This window comes from Euprymna scolopes, chromosome 19 (assembly GCF_053919585.1).
Source record: "Euprymna scolopes isolate OS-2025 chromosome 19, ASM5391958v1, whole genome shotgun sequence".
Classification (NCBI taxonomy): Eukaryota; Metazoa; Mollusca; class Cephalopoda; order Sepiida; family Sepiolidae; genus Euprymna; species Euprymna scolopes.
In genome coordinates this window covers 108,070,231-108,092,114 of record NC_136500.1, presented here as the reverse complement: position 1 = coordinate 108,092,114, position 21,884 = coordinate 108,070,231, and the positions used below count along the sequence as shown (strand labels likewise).

Sequence of the window (21,884 nt, the reverse complement as noted above, 5' to 3'; positions counted from 1 at the left end):
GTTGACTTGCGCAACTGCCATTGCTCAAAAGCAGCATGCATACTGTAGGTTTAACCGACATAAGTCCAGTTCAAACAGACTGAAGTATATAGAAGCTAGAAATAACGTTAAGAAAGAAATAGCGACAGCTAAGAGAGAATTTACGGAAACCACTAAAAAGCGCATCGAAGCACAAAAACTAGGAACTCGAGACTTCTGGAAAATCTACAACAGTGTAGTAAATAATGGGCAATCAACAATTCCCCCACTAACCAACAATCACGAGGTTGTCTCCTCAGCAACCGACAAGGCTAACATGCTTGCCAGTCGGTTTGCCTCATCCCAACTATTATCAATGGACCTGAGGTAATCTCGTCAGCATCAGACAAAGCCAAACTCTTTGTCAAGAACTTTGCAGCTAATTCTACCCTTTGCGACCAAGACCGCCAACCCCCAATATTTCCTCCTGTATCAGAAAACACGCTATGTGATATACGTATATCTGTACGTGATGTTGCGAAGCTAATCAAAAACCTTGATTCGAGTAAAGCAACTGGCCCTGATGGTATTCCAATTATAGTACTCAAAAAACTTCAACCTGAACTAGCGCCCATACTTACAAAACTGTTTAAACGTTGTCTTAAGGAGAATAGTTTCCCATCTCCCTGGAAAATCTCATCAGTATGCCCTGTATTTAAGAATTCAGGTGATCGCTCATCCCCCTCTCAGTACAGGCCAATAAGTCTCCTGTGCGTCATGAGTAAGTTGCTAGAATCTGTGTTAAATACAGAAGTAATCAACCATCTCAACAAAAATAACCTTCTTAGTGACACTCAATATGGTTTCCGTTCTGCTAGATCTACAGCAGATGTCCTTACAGTTATATCGCATAGGATTAGCAAATCTCTCGACGGTGGCAATCTTTCTAGGGCAATTGCTCTTGACATATCTAAAGCCTTTGATAGGGTATGGCATAAAGGTTTACTTCATAAGATCGCAAGCTATGGTATAGCTGGAAAAGTCTTCTCAATTATTAAATCATTTCTTTCTGATAGGTTCATAAGAGTAGTAGTTGAGGGGCAAAAATCAGAAGCTCACAGTATTAATGCCGGTGTCCCTCAGGGATCCATCCTGGGCCCAACTCTTTTCCTGATCTACATTAATGATCTTCCAAATCACATCCTTACATCATTTGTAGACATTTATGCTGACGACACTACCATTTATGGTAGCACATCTAAGACAGTAAACGACCAAGTTCTCTCCAATTCTCTCTTCTCTGATCTTGAGCACGTAGTACAATGGGGAAAGGAGTGGCTGGTTACTTTTAATGCATCTAAAACCAAGCTTCTCTCTTTACATCATCAACATTCTAATCCACATTTCTCATCAATTGAAATGAATGGCTCTCGTCTTCAGGAGGCCTCAAGTTTTGACAAGCTTCTGGGCTTGACCATTACTCCTGATCTTAAATGGAACACGTATATCAAATCTGTTGCCAAGGCCGCTGGAAAAATGGTGGGATCTTTCTATCGATCCGGTAGATATCTCACTGCTAATACTATTCTCTATCTATATAAGAGCCAGGTACGTCCAAGGATAGAATACTGTTGCCACATCTGGGTAGGAGCTGCTAGAAAGGACTTGTCCTGCCTTGATAGAGTTCAAAATAGACTTTGTAGCCTCGTAGGAGATGTCCTTTTCTCCTCCTTGCAACCTCTATCTCACAGAAGAGATGTTGCGAGTTTGTCTCTGATGTATCGTTATTTTCATGGAAAGTGTTCAACTGAGCTTCAATCTATGGTCCCCCCTCGCCAAACTTTCACAAGAAACACTCGTCTAGCTGTAAACACTATCAATAATTTCCCCCACTCTTTATCTGTGCCTAAACCTAAACGTAGATTCCATGAACAAAGCTTCTTTCTTAGAACTGCACGCCTGTGGAATTGTCTTCCGTTTTCCTGCTTTCCGGCTGACTACAATATGGTTGTGTTCAAGTTTAAAGTAAATAAGTTCTTGATGAGCCGTTCCATATAAGTTATTAAATTTACCAAATTTTCATTACTAATGATTACTATATTGACCAATTTCTACTGTACACTCTTTAACCCTTATCCTTGAGTGGCCTCTGGGCCTTGATAATGTGATGATGCCTTTGTAAAAAAAAAAAAAAAAAAAAAAAAAAACTCCATACTGGACCCTTCCAACCACCCCCTACCTGACTTTCCTATGCGGACAGACGCCACGCTAGACGATCTGAAAATCACCCCTGCTCAGGTGCATGCCATCATAAAAAACCTTGACACTTCAAAAGCATGTGAACCTGATCTCATCCCTGCTTTGCTATTAAAAAAGTGCTCAGCCGAAGTAGCTCCAGTTCTCTCCAAACTCTACAACAAATGCCTTAATTAAGCTTGGTTTCCGGCTGTTGGAAAACTGCTTCTGTTGTACCAGTATTCAAGAATTCTGGCGAAAGGACTGACCCATCAAATTATCACCCCATTAGCCTCCTCCCACTTTTTGCCAAAATATTTGAGACCTTAATTAACCATGCTCTAGTCCATCACCGTACAGATGCTAAACTTCTGACTGACCAACAATATGGATTTAGACAAGCCCGTTCCACAGCAGACATCGTAACTGTAATCTCTGAATGTATATACCATTCACTGGACAAAACGGGGGAGGGCAGAGCGGTAGCTCTAGATATATCTAAGGCTTTTGACAGGGTATGGCATGAAGGTCTCCTCAGGAAAATTAGATCATACGGTATCACTGGTAGAATACTTAACATAATTAAATCCTTCTTAGATAAGAGAAAAATCCAGGTTGTCCTCGATGGTCATACATCTAAACAATATGATATAAATGTAGGGGTGCCCCAGGGTTCTATCCTTGGACCTCTATTGTTCCTGATATTCATAAATGACCTCCCCGACAAAATTGCCTCTGAGATGGGTATATATGCTGATGACACCACACTCTATGGCAGGCACGACAGGAAGACGAATGAACACATTTCTAAAGAAATGGCAGAAACACTAGAGGAAGACCTACAATCTGTGGTGGAATGGGGACAAAAGTGGTTGATCGCGTTCAATGCCGCCAAGACTAAACTAGTTTCATTCAATAATTACAAGAAACCCTCTCTACCACCTATAGCAATGGCCAACGACTCTTTATCTGAGAGTACATCTTTCAAACTCCTTGGCCTAATGTTCACAGGAAACATGAGTTGGAACAATTACATTGAAGGCACTGCAAGGGCCGCTGCAAGAAAGGTGGGCTCTCTCTACCGTGCTAGACAACTATTAACACCCGAAAGTATCCTGTACCTCTATAAGGCCATCATTCGCCTATGTATGAAGTATTGCTGTCACATTTGGGCTGGTGCATCTGCTACTAGTCTCTCGCTCCTTGGCAAGGTTCAAAAGAGTCGCAAACCTGATAGGCCCTGAACTGGCATCTAAGCTTCAGCCTCTGTCCCATCGACGAAATGTTGCATCCCTCTGCCTGTTCTACAAGAATTTTAGTAGTGAATGCTCTGACGAACTGCAATCACTTATGCCCCCACGACGTGAGCACCCTCGGCAAGCCCGATAGGCTGCTAAATCCCACCCCCACACTGTAGAGATCCCTAGATGTAAAAGATCTTTTTACTCCAATAGTTTCTTCCCCAGAACCGCTAGACTCTGGAATTCCATTCCAGGTCCCTGCTTCCCCAACAGTACTGACGTGCAGAAGTTCAAGTGTAACGTGAACCGACATCTTGCTGCCGAAATCCCAACATAGTACTCCAATCCCAACATAGTACCCCAGTAGTTGTTGCCCCTGATAGTAGCCCCCTACACCAAAGTGGCAATTTGCCTTGTTTGGGGTGAAAATGTAATAAAAAAAAAAAAAAAATTATTAATAATGTATGTAACATTGGCAATCATTGGTTTTTCATGAAGTTCTGTTCATTTTGAGCTTGGAAAATGTATGAACACATTTCTCATCTCCTTTAAATATGGGTTAAATATTTGACCAGAATTTCAAGCATTTGTAAGAAAATTTTGGAGGAAAAAATGTTCTATCACCTGACTGATTCTAGTAGGTAGAAAACACTAATTTCTTATTTTAACTTTGTTGAATAGCTTTTTAAAAAATGAAGATCAAGGGATTCAAATGATCAACTTTCTGTGCACATCATCTGTCAAATGTTGACTTTTTTAAATAAATATAAATATTAAATTAGATATTATATTATAAATATAAATATTTAATAAATAAAGACACAAAGTATATTTCACCTTATTTGCAAAGAAAATAAGTTCTCCAACATTTATTGTGGTATTTTTTTAATCTTAGCATTGATATTAAGTATAAATCAAGTTGTAAATAATAGTTGAAAGCAAAAATAAAGGACAAAAAATAAACATTGGGATGTGGGAGAACTATGGTACATTTAACAGCAAAGAAAATCTTAATGTTATAACTATGTTAAGTAAATAATGCATTAGAAAATATGTCTCTTACTAATCATTTGAACCTGGTGATTCTGGTATCAGGAAGAAAACTGAAGCCTGAGAGATGAGTATCTTATTGAACCCCTTCTTTGATATAAGTAATCAAAATGAACATGGTAGATTGGATTAAGTATAAAAACTTAAATATGATTGAAAAGAAACCAATTTAATCCCTGTCTAACTAACTGAAATTTTTTTCTTAAGCTTTTACTTAAAAATGTATTCTGTTCAAGAAAGGAACAGCTCACTAATTTATTTATCACATGAAGCAACTTTTATCTGAGCATTTTGTGCAGTTCAAAGTTTCTTGCAACAAAATATTTTACAAAATTTTTTATAGTTTAAAAAAAGTCATAATTGGTAAATGCATGATTAAAAAAAATCTCATTTACCATCTTGTTATTTAGGTGCCCATCTGGATCATCTGGAATACGATGTTCAGAATTACAAAAAAGTGTCTCTTCTGGCACAGATAGTAAGTATTCAAAGTTCTGTTTCTTTTTATTCTTTTGTTACAGTGAGTTTATCTTAAAAAACCCTGTCTCATTTATATTTCTCTTTAAAGGGTTTTTTTTTTTTTTAAATTTCTGTTAATTTTTTATTGCCCAAAGCAAAGTGAAGCAGATACAAATCTGGAAAGATAGAATTATAAACTACTAGTTTTGAAATTGAGCAAATCAGCTTTGGGCTATTTAATCATAGAAGGTGAACCCCAGTCTATTTTAAAGCAATCAAAAATTGAACATTGATGTTATATGACTGAAGTTATAGGCTAAGAAAGTATTCAACTTTGTGTACTTTACAGGATATAATAAGGATTAAAATTTCTTCAAGGTTATAAACTTAGGTGTGTGCACATCTTTATAGAAGTGTATGTACAGAATTCGATTCTAAATTAATTTACTAATCATTATAAATTTTGTAACACTGCTGTCAGGTTTAAGAGATTTAAATGTAGGTTTTATTTAGATTAATTTACTTTAATGCAAAGGGAATAAAGAGGGTGGAAGCACTTTGTGAAAATTTATATACTTCAATTTTTGTAAAACAATAGATATTTGATATCAGTTAATAAATATTCCTAAATCTTCCTCAAATTCTAATTTCTTTTGCATATTTTAAAGGATTTTAAGAGGTACAATATGGACATAACCTCCCATCTTAAAATTCGAATATATCAGATTTACATTAAATTTAATCCATAATCATTAGACTTCAATTAAGCAAGATTTATTAAATTTCAATTTTTCTGTAAGTCTCCTTAGATTTTAAACATTTTTTTAAATCCAAAATTGTTTTAGATCAAAATTGAAAAAAGGTTTTGCATCTAAATTTCAATCTTTGTAAGGGTACATAAAAATGGTGCAAAACTTTTCTAGGAATTAATCTTACCCATTCTGGGTCAGGTATTCTAGTAAATATATCCATAATTTTTCCTTTTTTCTAATATTTAAAGGAAATTTAAATTAAATGAGTCCTAAACATTTACAAAATCTCCCTTAACTTTTATGAAACTTTTATCAATGAAATCTCTGAAACTGATTCGCTTCTTTTTTGCAGTTACCACCATTTTGATTGTGATAATATCTATAGTCATCATCATTATAGCTGTTATTGTAATTATTTACATCAGACGGCGTGCAATGTAAGTACATAAAACGTTTTTTACTTTTCATTTTTTCTTCCAGCCATATTTAAATTATTTTATAAAATACAAACAATACCTACTTGGTGTTATCTTTACTTTCATTTTATTTTGAAATTTAAATTTGTGTATTGCGGTATTATTTGATCATTAAATTATTAATTGAACAACCACATTTTTATAAAACTATGACTTATTTCGTTGAGGTATCTGTAAAATGATTGGAAATAAATCGCTTGCAAATTTTTCAATTCATGAGGATTTGAAAGAATTTTAAATCCAGAAATGTTTTTTTTACTTGACAGTTTAAATGCTTCCAAGTAATTTCTGGCATTAATTAAAGCCAATATTTTAGTTTTAAAAAATTCTTTCTATAAAGTTTTTAAATAGGATTTTAAAATTTAAATTTATTTTGTTGCATTTTTCTTTTTAATCAACTATTTTAAATAAATAAATGATTTACTCAATGATTTAGTCAATTTTTATTTAAAAAGTTTTACAAAATAATATTTGATCAGATCTTTTAAAAAATATCAATTTGTCACTTCAGGATCTCTCTACTACTATGATGATGTCTTGCCTTATAAGATTTCATTATATTTTTTCGTTGTCTCTCCATTATAATTGTATAAGGGTTTCATATTTTAGTAACCCTGTTGACAACATTCCACTTCATAAGTTTTAGCCAGGTTTTCTTTTTAGCGAACATGACACAACATGACTAATCAGAAATTGAAATGTTCAACTAAAATTTCAGAACTTTTGTATTCAAATTATATTAGCACAGCGATTAAAATAGTTGTAGCATAACTCCTGGTCTGAATCAGGTTAGGATTAGATGAAAATCACATCTTGGGAATTGCCATATTGCAAAAAAATGGAAATAAATGAAAGAATAGAAAGATGACCAGTTAGCAAGATCTAAATAAATGCATCAACAATAAATGAAAAATTGAGAAAAACGAAATATTATAACAAAACATTTTTATATTTATAATTTTATAAGAATATAAAAAATTTTTTACAGCCAAGAAATGTTCATTTTGAAAAGTATATACAACTCGTGTTTTGATAGTGTTCAGTGAATAAGCAGACATAAGGCTTAAGAGATGTGTATATCAATGTTTGTAATATGCGTGTGTGTGAGTAATAGTTAACTGTTCTTTTTATCGGGAGGGAGTCATTCTCATTGGCTGAAAATGACAAGTTAGCAACCATATGCAAAAAAATATGTTCTACCTTTATTTTTTCAAGAACAAAACAAAAAAAGTATTCTCTTGGGCAAGTTGTAGTCAAGGGCCGTAATTTCGGCTTAGTGTTTTCTGCTTCAAGGGCGACAACTCGTCTTTTGATATATTACAGCATTTCCACCTAATTATAAATGTGTTTATGCTACTATCTCCTTTTTAACAGACCTACTCAGTTTAAACACAAGCGGATCCAAGAGACTGCCAGTGAGATCAGTAACCCACTTTATATGCCAGAAATGGATGAAACCGATTTACCAGAAACAAATGATGCTCAAAAGGTTTGAGTCTTTTTTTTTTCAATTCTTCCTTTCAACTTCAATTGCTAATCCATTTCTTCTCTCAGGAAATGATCACCGGTTTTGCAGATCTATGGTTAAATTTGAAATTCTGTTTCGACTTTAAAATTATTTTCATTGACTTTTGCCTTTTAAAATAACAGTTGTACTTTTTAATTAAGTAATTAAAATAAATTTACAGCTTTTAGTTAGAAATATGATTAATGTGAAAATACATCTTAACATTATCACATTCACTAGCAAATTTGTTTGCTCAGTGTTATGAGTTTGTCCAGCTACTATTGACCCCCATTTACTATGACCTTGTATCAGAGTCAGTTGAGTTTTATATATCTTATAAATATTAATTATTATTATTAATTTCCAAAGTTATAATTTAATATCTTCTTTTATGTGTGAAGAGTTGATTATCCAAAATTTCTGTGAAAGTGACAACCTATAGAATTGGCAAGTTGTGCTCAAATCATTTTTGATCAATTAATTTTATTCAATTATTAGGAAAGATATAAAACCTACCACACCTTCTGTGAGTTTTGAACTGGACACTTTATTTAATCTGTGGGAACATGCATTTTTCTTGTTTGGCTGCCTAGGTTTAGGAAAATATAACCCATATTTATCCAAAAGAATGAGTAACCCTAACCTCATTGTGACTGAGTCCAATCTTTGTTTATGCTTTCCTGACGAATTGGTCCCCCATTGCTCAGGAAGGAGAAGGCAGATCACTTGAAATAGTTTTATAATTGTTTATTAGTTTTCAAATCAACTGATACTTGATCATTTTATTAAAGTCTTTCTGAAAGTGGATTGTGGAGATTGTCTAATGTATACCAATGCTAAAGACGGTTGAACTGATTAAGCATATTGCAGTGCCTTTTGGATTTCAGAGAATTAACTTGGATGCTAATAATATTGAAAAGCATAAACTTACATTTTCCTCATGGCTTTGAGTTAAATAACGTCTGCTTAATTTATTATTGCTGTTTGTTTATTCATTTGACGTTTTAAAATCGTTTACAACAGTTTTTGAGTTTTAGCATAAAAAATCTCAAAGTGTCCATATTCTATAAAACAGACAAATCCAACAAAAAAAAAGAAGAAATATTAGATAATTGTTTCTTTGTATAAAATATAATTTTCATTCACTGGTCTTTGTATAAAATATAATTTTCCTTCACTGGTCTTGGTAGCTGAATACTAGCAGTAGACCATCATTTCAAAAGGTTTGTTTGAGTAGAGGATTCAAAATAAAGTTGAATGTTTCTATCAACCTTCCACAAAGAAAAATCTAAATTTTCAGTGCATTCTTCTTTATATTTTTTTCTCAAATTCCAGTTACCCTCCCACCCCTGCTCCTCAATAACAAAAAAATTATTTTTTCACTAAAAAAAACATACGTTTGATTTATTTTGAAAATCTAGAATATTTTTTTGTTTCTTTCTTTGAATCTCCTCGGTCATAAGTGAAAGAGATTCTTTATTTCTTGTATGTGAATTTGTTTTCCAAACGCTTCTCGTTGCAGATATTACATGAACAATACTGTGACAACAGGTAGTCTTGCTTCAGGTAAACTGCCCCTCAAAACTCAGACAATGTTATCGCAAGAGAAACAAATTAAACTTTTAAATGTTTCAAAAAGAAAAAAAAACAAGTTTCCCATTGAAATTAGAATGCTTGCAAATATGCACATTTCCCATTTTCTTCAAAGCATATATGTTGTACCAGTTGACACCTAGAATTTTAACACTATTACTTATTTTGTAATAGAACATATATTCTTAAACTTGTGATATTATTTGACTTTCATGGGATTATTCAAAATGTACTGCCAACAGTAAATAGATTCATGAATGGAATATAACAGAGTCCTCTTCAGTTCTCAGAATACTCTCTAAACTATGAATATTTCTGATTTAAAATAATTTGTATCTATGTGAGTAGCAGGCAGTTTATAGACTTATTACAAGTCAAATAGTATTACAAGGCACACATGTGTACATGTATATATGTATATGTGTGTGTATAGATATATATTTACATATATAACATTGGAATTTACTTCTGACAGTATATTATGTATTATGCTGCTTCGTTTTGTTAACGCTGGTGTTTGCTTAGGTAATATCACTAAAGAAATGAAAATTGTTTGCTTAGGTAATATCACTAAAGAAATGAAAATTGTTTGCTTAGGTAATATCACTAAAGAAATGAAAAATGTTTGCTTAGGTAATATCACTAAAGAAATGAAAATTGTTTGCTTAGGTAATATCACTAAAGAAATGAAAAATGTTTGCTTAGGTAATATCACTAAAGAAATGAAAATTGTTTGCTTAGGTAATATCACTAAAGAAATGAAAATTGTTTGCTTAGGTAATATCACTAAAGAAATGAAAATTATTTGCTTAGGTAATATCACTAAAGAAATGAAAATTGTTTGCTTAGGTAATATCACTAAAGAAATGAAAATTGTTTGCTAAGGTAATATCACTAAAGAAATGAAAATTGTTTGCTTAGGTAATATCACTAAAGAAATGAAAATTGTTTGCTTAGGTAATATCACTAAAGAAATGAAAATTATTTGCTTAGGTAATATCACTAAAGAAATGAAAATTGTTTGCTTAGGTAATATCACTAAAGAAATGAAAATTGTTTGCTTAGGTAATATCACTAAAGAAATAAAAATGGAGATTGAGAATAAGCAAAAAGAAAAAAATTGTATGAATCCTCATTTTTTTACTTTGCGTTTTTTAATTTTTTTAATTCTAAGCCCCATGAACTAAATTAATCATTTATTTATATTGATATTAGCCATGCAAATATGAGCATAAAAGAAGCAGTATGATACCAAATTTATATACATAATATATTACTGTATATATATATTCAAATTAGAGTAGAGTGAAAAATTTTTCCTTCCACTTGAAAATTAGTAATATTTATATCTAAGTTTCTTGAGTGAAAAGTCAATTTTGAAATAGATTTGACAACCCTCCACCCAGTGCACTGACTTGGTCATTTTATTCTTCGCATGAGGCAAACATAAATAAAAAGAAAGGGCTTTGTATCAGAATTGCTTAAAATATTAGTTTTCATATGCATCGAAAATCATATATAATAACCCAATTTTTTTTAAGTTGAAATAGCATTGTAGCTTGAAGAATAAATATGTTTATGCTGTCATTTCTAATTTTTTTTTTTTTTTAAGAAATAAAATGTTTTCAAATTGCTAAGGTCAATTCTGTGGGGAGAAGCCTTTCACTCCACCTCAAAACACTTGTAAAAAATTGAATAGATTAAATATTATTTGCTGCAACTTGTAGTTTGCCACTGAATTACATCCACATTTTCCTTTGCTGTCATATCCACATTTTTAACAAGAGAACTAAGGTGTCTCACCTTAATTGAATCACAGTTTGGCTTTTTTATACAATGAAAGAAGAAAAATAAGTAACAATCTTAAATTTGCTTGATTTAGTGAAATGCCTGGAAATTCTGCTACGAGTTTTATTTGCGCAAAGTTTCTATAATTTCTTCATCTTTTTGCATGTTGTCTTTAATCTGGAAATCTGATAAATATTGTTCTCGTTTTGAAAACAAAAAAAATTTGTTTCAGAAAAATATTTGCTTTTAAAAAAATTTTCATCATATAATGAATTTGGATATTTTTGCTACAGTATTGCTGATGTGTCCTTTAGCTTTCTGGTCTATCATTCATTTATGGTTATGTTTTTCCTGTATTTACATTATTACATATTACATTGATTGTTTATGTTGATGATTAATCTCCATGTGATTGCTTACATGACCAGGACTTAAGTGTGTAAAAAAACATCAACACACTCATATATGAAAATAGCATATAATCATTAAATATGTAAAAAACACAATAAGTGAACAATAAACCAGAAAAGTATGAGAGGTCACACAATCAGAAATGTAGAAATATAAGACTTTGGAGTATGGAGAAAAATAATGTAAATAACTTCTGATCATAGAAATTAGAAAACATGTCATGCCAACAATATTTAATGCTATTTTAATCTTTTGTTAAACGTCATTCTGTTAACCTTTTATTCTGGTAAGCGAGAATACTATATGCAAGCATTATGCAAATGTAAAAAAAAATTATTTGGATTATATAATCCAAACTAATCTGAGAAAAGCAAAAAAGGGAAGGAGAGTGTCCTTTCATTTGAAAATATAGTGTTTAACAGATAATTGGAATATGAAATAATAATGATGATGCTGCACAAGTATGTGTCTTATAAGAAAATCTTCCCAGTGAACGTGAGTGGCAGTCGATCTGAGCGAGAAAGTGAAATTTTCAAATTGCTGTCTCTTCAGTAAAAAAAAAAAAAATGGAATGTTAAATTAGTAAAAAGCAAGCGAAGCAATAATTTTGTTTTTAACAACGTATGTAACAAAATGTAACAAAATGTAACAACATAGACAAAATGTAACAAAATGTAACAAAAATGATTAAATAAAAATTATGTTTATGCCTTTTGTTACCGAAACCATCAAGCAACCATGTGGGGAGGGGGGGGCTGATTTTACTTTATATATGTAAGATTTTAAGCCTTTATACTTTTGCAAAGAATTATCGATGGCTAACTCTTCAGCTAAGTGAATAAAATGATATGCTTAGTTTTAATTGAGAAGATGATTTTCACTGAACATTTGAAAATCCATTAAAAAAAAATATATTCTAATGTGACGGAAAGACTGACGCAACATGTTTCTGCATTCCAACCATAATTGAAACACAGCTCGTTTTCATGCTAGAATCAGCCTTGTTTACAGTTGTCTCTTTTTGGAAGATTCCCCTGAAGATATTTGCTATATTCATACAGAAATGTGCGATGGATAATAGTCTACACAAATACCAAAAAAAAAAAAAAATTGCAGAAAAGAAAAATGAAAGCCTAAAACTGTTATTCATACCAAAACCTTTAATATCTAAATTATAATATTGGATAATCTTGAATTTTTATATTGAAATTGTTTTCAGAATACTTTGCCTCGAAAATTTCTGACCTTACAAAAAGTATTCTAATAATCTTACAGAAGCATAAAATACTATATTTTCTTGAGATAACAATTCGCAAATAATCACAGCTTACATTCCTTAAAATAAGGAATAATCTCCAAATGCACGCATTCATGTATTTCTTTTTCGTATGTAGATATATTTAGACGTACATATGTAGATATATTTAGACCTACATATGTAGATATATTTAGACCTACATATGTAGAAATAGTTAGATATTAAAATGCCAATATGGTTTCCTCACTACATCCAAGTGTTCCAGCAGATGCCTCTTTTAATGTTGTCATTATCGTTGTAGCATTAAAAACAAAACAGAACTTGCATGATATTTGCACCACCAACCAATGTAGATTCACCTCCCACTTCTTTGATCAGTTCTCCTTTTCCTTCCAACTCCTCACCACATCAGCAGATTCACCAATATTAGCATCTAATTGTTTTGTTTTTTTGGGTTTTTTTTTTTTATTGAAGGCATTATATTTGTGTTTTTTTTTCTACACCACCTTCAGGTCATTATAATAATAAAGAATTAATCAGTAACCATAGTTCATAATTTTTGTATTAATATAAGTAATATCATACATATATTTATATTGGTTGCACATTTTTTAACTTAAAAAAAAACAACTATTATATTTTTTATATATTAACATGATTTTTCTTTTTTGGTCATTTAAACATATTTCACATGAACAGTTGTTTGGCTCGATTAAATCATTTTCTAAATTTGTCATTATATTACCAATTATATGATACAACAATAACAAATTAAAATTGGTTAGTCAGTTTGATTTTTTTCAACTTAAATGCTATTTGTGTCTGACATTGAAAATCCAACAAGACAGCCTTATATGTTAGATGACCAGTGTTATTTAACATTATATTAATTTTGGTTACACAGATACATATGGAATCTTTTCTATTATAACATATCTTCTTTTACTGGGATCCATATATTTAGAAGTATATGACCCCCCCCTCTCCCCATTTTTCCCAAACTGATTAAGAACAACTATTGTAGAAGATCACCAGGGGAAAGGACTAAGTGAACTATGCAGACAAATGATGAATGCCTTGTCTTTCATTAAAATTTGATTTGAAATTTTCTGTGAAATTACACCCTGACAAAAATAGACATTACTGTGGATACACCATGTAGATAAATAAATTGGAATAAATTATCTGAATTTTTCTATCTTTTGGATTTGTTAGCATGCAGCATAATCACATTGGTCACCAAAGTTAAGCAATGTTGCACTTGGTCAATGTTAAATGGGTGAACATTTGGTAATACCAGATTCTGTTTATGAGAGACTTTTTGCTTCCAATTGTCCTGTATTTCTTTTTACCACTGGATTCAAAGAATACCAGTTTAGGAAAAGTGGAGTTTGGGATTGCACAAACCTAGCTTCAGAATAGGCTTCCATGCAGGTACCTGTACAGAGAGTATTGATTGTCGCTTGAATGACACTGGATAGAAGTCTCTCTTGTATTTGTTAGTGTTTATGATGGAATAGGTTGCAATACAAATATTGTGAAAGATATGCTTTTAAATGGGGTCTATTTTTTGGTATGATGGGATATTTGTAGGACATAAAATTTGAAAAACTATGTAGATTTGTTTTTTTTGTTTTTTTTTTACAGATTTCAAACTGAAAATATTAAAACTATGAAATGTATACAATAATCAAAGACTTTAAAAAGTAAACTCAACAAATTATTGAAACTTTGTATATTTTATACAAGTAAAAGAAAAAAGACAAAATACTACTTTATAAGAAAATATCCCTTCAAGTTTATTAATGCAAGCTTAAATCTGAATGTGAGTCAGAAAATAGAATGCAAAGTGAATTTGCCAAAGTTATCATAGAAGACAGAGATTTTTGTAAATGCATCTTTGTATTGCGGCTAGTTTTGATTACAACACTTTAACATGTATTCGTTTGGTGCAGGAGACAGAAATAATGTCTTCATGATGAACACATACATCAGCAGAAAAAATGTAAATTAGACTACGACAGAACAAAATGACACATTTTTAGAATTTAATAATTCAATAAATTCTAATGATTTATTTATTCTAATAAATTAGAATGAATAATGAAAATGTATTTTTATTTTCCAAATAATCAATCAGAATAACTTTCTTCCAGTGCTACTTTTCCAGGTTTTTCATTTTATTGGTTTTCTCTCGATTGCTTACACCAATTTAAATATTAAAAATAAAAAAATCAAGGAATGCTTTTAGTTATATTTTTAAGTATTTTTAAATGTACTTGGTCGCTTATAAAATTGTATTTAAATGGAAAAAAATAATTATTTTGGAAGTAATGCTATTGGATATGACAAATGTAAGATCTGAAGAAATGGCAAAGATTGTCAGGAAGTTTTGTTACCTTTGTAATACTATTGGAGCGTAGACTGGAGCAAGTGTTGATGTGATTGCATGGATAGAGTAAATTCAGGGAACTTCTGCCATTACTAACGAGCAGAGTTTTATGACTGCTGATCAAGAGAAGAGTCTATCAGGCATGAGTACAGAATGTGAATGGAATTGAAACCTGACCAATCAGCATAGAGCAAAAAATCAACTGATGTTATTTGAGTGTTACAGATTCAAATCTGATAATCTCTGAGGAAGATTAAATTTGCATAGTATAGAGAGATGCATGCAAAACAGGAGACTTTGATTGTATGGTCACATTGAAAGAATAGATGAAAGTTCTTAGGTTAGATTTACAACAGTTGAGGAAGCAGGTTTAGTTCACATGAAAAATCCAAAAAAAATGTGCGAGACAGTGATAAGACTGGACTTGATGAAGAGAATATATATATATATATATATATATATATATATATATATGATATATAAAGATTTCACCAAAGATGTGTTAGTTGGAGATCAATTTCTAAAAGCCATAAAACACATGTAAAGCATATAAAATAGACCTTAAACCAAATCTGATGATGATGATTGAAACGTATTAGGTCTGTTAATAAATTACATCTTTCAAAATCAAAATTATTATTAAATTTGGTTTACTTAAAATCGTTTAAATATGTCAAACCAATACATTTCTGTTAGGTGTATATGTTGCAACTGTCACAAAATATGTAGGTTGAGCACTATAATTAAAACTAATGGCAATACAAAGAAATGTTTACAAAAATTCAGTAAACTTGAAGGAATCTTTCCTTGTTTTGTTTTTTGTTTTGTTTTTTACTTGTAATCTTCTTTCTAACATATAAATGAATAAAAAATATAAAAGTCACAATTTATTTTGTTTTGTTTTAGACAAATATGAATTGGCCACTTCTGGATATGAAAAATCATGTAAGAATGTTTTGTTTCATTCATCAAAGCTGATTTCAAATTTATTAATCCACAAAATAGGGAAAATTTCCAGATATCCAAATTTATCGTCCCTCTAAAAGTTTTCTTTTTGAATTTTAGAAAATACAACTTTCAGCTAATCGATTCAGCTAACATTTTTAGTTTATAAAACCAAATCGTTTTTTTTTTTGTTTTTTTTTTGTCAAGCATGGAGGCAAAAAGATTTTAATACTATATTTGTTCACTGTCTTTTCTTTTTCTTTTCTTAAAGAGATGTGTGGAGTTGTTCTTGCTAAGCTTGAACTAATTTTAATATTATTTTCAGAATGGTCCTTTTTCTGATCGAAAATCTGAATTATCATTGCATGACATTTTCAGATACTTTGATTTGTCAAATTCGAATCGATCTGACATCATAGGCTTTTTAGATTTATTCTCAGTTTCAGTTGTATTCAGAGATTGTCATAATTTGTCAAGTCCATCTTTAGTTATCTACTAGACTACCCGTGACCCGTTGGGTCAGTATGTTATATTAACTATGGAATTCATGTATGAGCGTGATACTTGTGACATAAAGAAAATAGATTATTTTTGACATAACGGAAACATTTCTATGTAAGTACATTAAAATGAAAAAAGAATATAGATAGATTTCTATGAGTCATTCTGTTTATTATAATTGATTATTTTTGAAAAAAAAAATTGCAGTTACTGAATTATAAGTGGTTGGCCATACTTAAAGGTAACTGTGCACTGAACAGATACCATAATACTTATAGTTAAATTCAAATTTTGATATATCTGCTTTTTAAAAAAATTTTTTTTTTTTTTACATTGTTCATTTCTGTATTACGTTTAAGTTATTTTAAACCCCACTCTTCCCATGTTAAATAATAATTTCGAAATAATAACATTAATATTTCAGTGTGCAGGTCATGTGCACATGCACAACCGCATGTTGTAAACCAGAAAGTGGGTTTCATACATTGTTACAAGGTCATTTGAGTTTTATAATTATATTATCTATAATATAATTCTCACCTGTCTGTTTAAATGAATGTATGTATGTATGTTTGTTTGTGTGCCTAAAACTTTAGATAGAGACAACGGATTTTCACAAGATGGTATTGTTTTTAAACTTGACCCTTCAGACGACAAATATTGAAAAATTGGCTAAAAATATTAATTCCTTCACCCTCAACTGGGCATTTTTCTACAGGGACTGGTCGCTTTTTTCGCAAGTCATCCCCTCTTCGATTGACTAGCATAAATTTAAAAGTTTGTCACTTCCGGTTTGGTGATGAATGCAACAGCAAAGACGTGACGTTTTTTTTTGTTTTTTTTCACATTCTTTTCCTCCTTCACGGTACGGGTTCGAGTCTGCCTGCCTACTAAAAATTTTTTTTTTTGCTCAACACACACCTTTCAAGACCCGGGTAACACCGGGCACTGAGGCTAGTAAAATATAAAGAGCAAAACAAATATTCAAAGGGATTGTATTAGCAATTGACTTCCACTTTATATGATGATAGCTGGAATGGTACAGAATGAAAAATTGATTTCCTTTATTTGCCAGCAAATGTGGTGCAGGTTAATGTGAAATGCAGGGTAGGTACAAAAAAAAATGAATTTTGATTCCTCAGCAATTTTTTACTTGTTGGTCAGTGTAGACATTATGACTGATTTTGACAATAGTAGAGAATCCTGTCTGGAACACTTTTTTTTTTTTCTCTTTCTGTGTGATGAAAATGGCAAAAGATTTTGAAGTTAGTAATTGTTTAATGTAGCCTCGTTTTGAAATATAATATTTGAACATTGTTGTAATGGAATGAAAAAAGAATGCGCAGTAATTTCGATGTGTAGTGGTTCTTCACCAAAGAAAGAAGTCAGTGAAACATTACATAAAAAATGGGAACATTTAAAATGAAACCGGGCAAAAGAAAAGAACATTGTCTGCCAAGCAATACTAGAATAAAGGAGTAACTTAAATGTGACTTTTTATTATTATTATTATTATTATTATTATTATTATTATTATTATTATTATTATTATTATTATTTGTATTGAACTATGTAGCACAATATTATTAATTTGTAAATATTTATTAGTACTTATTAATTTATTTCATTTTGGTCAGTTATATATTTAAAATAAAATGGAAAATATTTTCATAGAAATGTTAATAAATTCATATTTGCTGCGTGTTATTGCTAGTTTTATAATTACCTACTACATTTATTCTTTTTTAATATTGAATCTTGAAATTTGAGGAAGTTAAAGGTTGTTAGTTGTGTGAAATATTAAATGAATGTAAATATTGTCTAATGCAATTTTTGGTTTACTGTAAAAACCTTGATGCATCCAAGAGTTTCCAACAAATCTGCCACTTTTTTTCCCTTTTTTCTATGGAAAATATTCTTTTCTTGAGTGAAATATTAAATTTATGCAATTGTTTTCAATCCACATCTGTATTTTATAAGAAAAAATAGAACAAAATCTTTTATTTTCACCAAACTGATAAACATATTTTTGACTTTAATTTATATTGATCACAAAGAAATTGATTTACAGTGCATCTTGTCAGATAAGAAATAGACTCATGCATTGTTGCATTTAAAAAAATATATATTGGCAGAAGTAAAAATATGTCATTGATTTCAGTTGAGTAGTAGTTGATTAAATTTTTAGCTTAGTATATTTTCGAGAGGTGTGCTTAAAGAGTGAGTTTTGAAATATATTAAAGAGTGTTTTTTTTTTTTGTTGTTGTTTTTTGAAGTGGCAAATTTTAAATTAAAATAAATCACAGAAAAATATTTTTGATGCATAAATATGTGATTTATTCCAAAGATTAAGTTTTGGCATTTATAATTTAAATACAATTTCGATCATATGTGTATATGACCTATTATAGAGGTCCAATTTTCACATTAAATTAGGCTGTATTTCAGTAATAATGTGTTGTATGTTGTCTTTCAAATGGTCTATTGTGTCTGATTTATCAGTGTAGATATGGGACTTTACAAAGAAAATAATCTAATGAAGGTTAAATCACATGAACGAGATGGACAGTTGACAGGTTCATTTTGTGGAATTATTTGTTCAGCAAATGTTTTTCTCTGTAAATTGATTATACAATTTGCAAATGCTGCTCAGGTGTCGGTCTCTTCCCGATAAATTGCCAAACCAAGCTGAACACAAAATAACTGATAGTTGCCAAATCTGCAGTTAAGAAAAATAGAGCTGCCAAAAAATTTACTGGTTCTAAAATAAACATCCAAGAGATGTTGTGTAAGAACTGTCAATTACTAAACCATTTGACTATGGAAGGCAATTGTCTGGAATTTTAAAGAATACCTTGTCCCTATGCTAATAAAATTAGAAAAATAAAAAAAGACAATCTGAAGTACTATTTAGTTGAAAGTATTTAAACTAAACTCGCATAGTTTTCAAAATTTCATTTTCTTTTTCTTAACAAACTTCTCAGCAAACATCCTGTTTGAAGATGGATTAACAAATGTCCGAGGTTAGGCATATAAGAAAATGAATAAGAAAATGTGATTAACCCATCCACCTGGCTATTTTGTTTATAATAACAAAAAAATTATTTACGATAAAGCTGCCAAAAATTCTGCTGACGATTCTTCTAAGAATTCATCAATATAGAAAAATTTATTGAAAATAAATAACAATAAGCATTTGTTGAACAGAATCATTCAGAGAGTTGCTTTATTGATGAAGCAGGAAATCTCACAGAAATGATAAATGTATTTCTTTAGATGTACTAGCTCTACTTTGCTCGCGAGGAAGAGAGGGAATGACAGAATTGCTTACAAAGAAAAAAATTAATTTTGGTAACTTTGATTATGTAATCAAATTATTTTGCATGGCAGGAATTTTTGACATGGTTATTTTTGTACTTGACATTAATTGATTAATAGTAAAGAGCAAATAATATGTAATTAATGCAGAAACTATTCTCTCTCTCTCTCTCTCTCTCTCTCTCTCTCTATGTATATATATATTCAATATAACATGTTTTTAAATGGTTATTTCTGCAGAAGTCAAGGGAAATAACTTCTTACATGAATACTTCCCTTTAATGTATAAAAATATTTGGTGGGCTAAGGAAAATATCTCCACTCTGAAAGTTTTCTTAAGTGAAACAAAATTTAAAAAACAGTGAAATAAAAATATATTCATGCCAATAACATAGTGAAAGGAAAAAAAAACCCTGAATCAAATATAGGTATGCCAGATAAATTGCTATTTGAGTCCGACTTTGAAAATCCAGTCAGATAACTTTATGTTTAACAGATAGATATATCAATGAAAATCAATTTTCCTGGAATAGTTTTAATTATTAATAAAATGTAAAATTTTTATTGCAACTATAAACTTTGAATGATTTCACAGAACAATTGATTTGGCACAGGCACACAAATTCCAAAACAAAAATAAATAAATAAATAAAAGTTCATTCTTCAAACGATTATTGTTTTTCATGTATCAGGGCCATTACAACTATTATTAAAAAGTCATTTTCAAAAAGATTGGCAATAAAAAAAATATATATATTACTTTCATTGACAAATTTGCCCCCCAAAAAAATTCTTCTTGAGATTAAATTTGTTTTTTTGTTTTCTTCTACAGCCATTACATTTTGATGATACGTACGACACATTTCACCATGACAGCTCCACAAACTTGCTGCGGAAAGAAGACGAGCGCCATCAGTTATTGCAAGAAGATGCTTCTCGTGTACGATTTTATGGCGATGGCGACACAAATTCAAATATCACATTTGCTTAGCTGCTTCTAGACTATTTACCAACATTCTATTATTACTGCTACTATTACCACTACAACTACTATTTCAAAGCCTGGGCTCTCTTAGAACGGACACTTAGCAATGTTTGGATTATGATTGTTCTTTTTTTTTTTTCTTGAAAAAAAAATATAAAATAACCAAAATTGAAATGTGAAAGACAGAAGAAACAATAATTGTTGAAGTGAACGTGAACCCTTGCTTGCTTCATTTCTAATCCATTGAATCCATACAGATTGGAGATGAGAGCAAAATTATGGAATTGGTTTTTGCAGTCACAGAGAATTTCACTATTGCTCAGATTATGACTGATTTATCTGATTTGGATAAAGGAAAAAAAAATAGACTATGTTCTACATTCGGTGTTCAGAAATAAAATTTTTGAGGAATGTGGGGATGGGATTCGTTTACACCCCCCCCCCCCCCAAAAAAAAAAAACTGGGAGGGAGGTTAATTTTAAAAACAACTTTTTTTATTGGTCAGAAAGAAAAGTAGGTTTTAAATTTGCAAACATCAAAATTGGAAAAAAAAAAAAAAATGAAACACTGCTTTGTTTATAGTTTAATGTTTTTGTTGTTCTATGTTTAAAGATATGAGAAATACTGTAATATTCCAACAAGAATTATTGAAAGACAAAAAATGAAAATTGTTATTCACAAGAAAAGGAAGATGATTTGGATTTCCATTTGACAACTCATTTTCTTTACAATTTGGACAAGTTGTTTGGGGACAAGAAAAAACATGAAACAAAAATACCCCCCCCCCAAAAAAAAAACACACATACACACAAAAAAAAAAAACTGAATGCCAGAAAGACAAAAAATGCATATATTTTTTTAAAAACAAAGACTTAAAAATAATCCACAAAAGTTAAAAAAAAAAAAAAAAATCTGAAATGCTTTTTTCCTTTCCTTTTTCATTTTATACATTTTTTTTTGTTTTAGATTTTTATTTAACAGCAAAAATATTTCCATGGTTGTGTATTTTTTTCTT

At 30.6% G+C, this 21,884-nt stretch overlaps 1 protein-coding gene across 5 annotated transcripts in view; it reads left to right on the top strand.

Moving 5' to 3' along the window:
* LOC145239869 (prolow-density lipoprotein receptor-related protein 1-like) overlaps nucleotides 1–21,537 on the top strand; it is a 520,067-nt gene extending 498,530 nt beyond the window's left edge. For 2 of the 5 annotated variants that reach the window (XM_080103450.1, XM_080103449.1), the window contains exons 88-92: nucleotides 4,895–4,962; nucleotides 6,048–6,132; nucleotides 7,546–7,660; nucleotides 16,027–16,065; nucleotides 20,717–21,537. In XM_080103450.1, the coding sequence (XP_079959576.1) occupies nucleotides 4,895–4,962; nucleotides 6,048–6,132; nucleotides 7,546–7,660; nucleotides 16,027–16,065; nucleotides 20,717–20,875 (466 nt within the window). In that variant the 3' untranslated portion in view covers nucleotides 20,876–21,537. Of the gene's footprint in view, nucleotides 1–4,894; nucleotides 4,963–6,047; nucleotides 6,133–7,545; nucleotides 7,661–9,200; nucleotides 9,245–16,026; nucleotides 16,066–20,716 lie in introns of all 5 variants that reach the window. The other 3 variants (XR_013862384.1, XM_080103452.1, XM_080103451.1) reach the window with 3 other exon arrangements.
* Nucleotides 21,538–21,884: the final 347 nt, after the last annotated feature.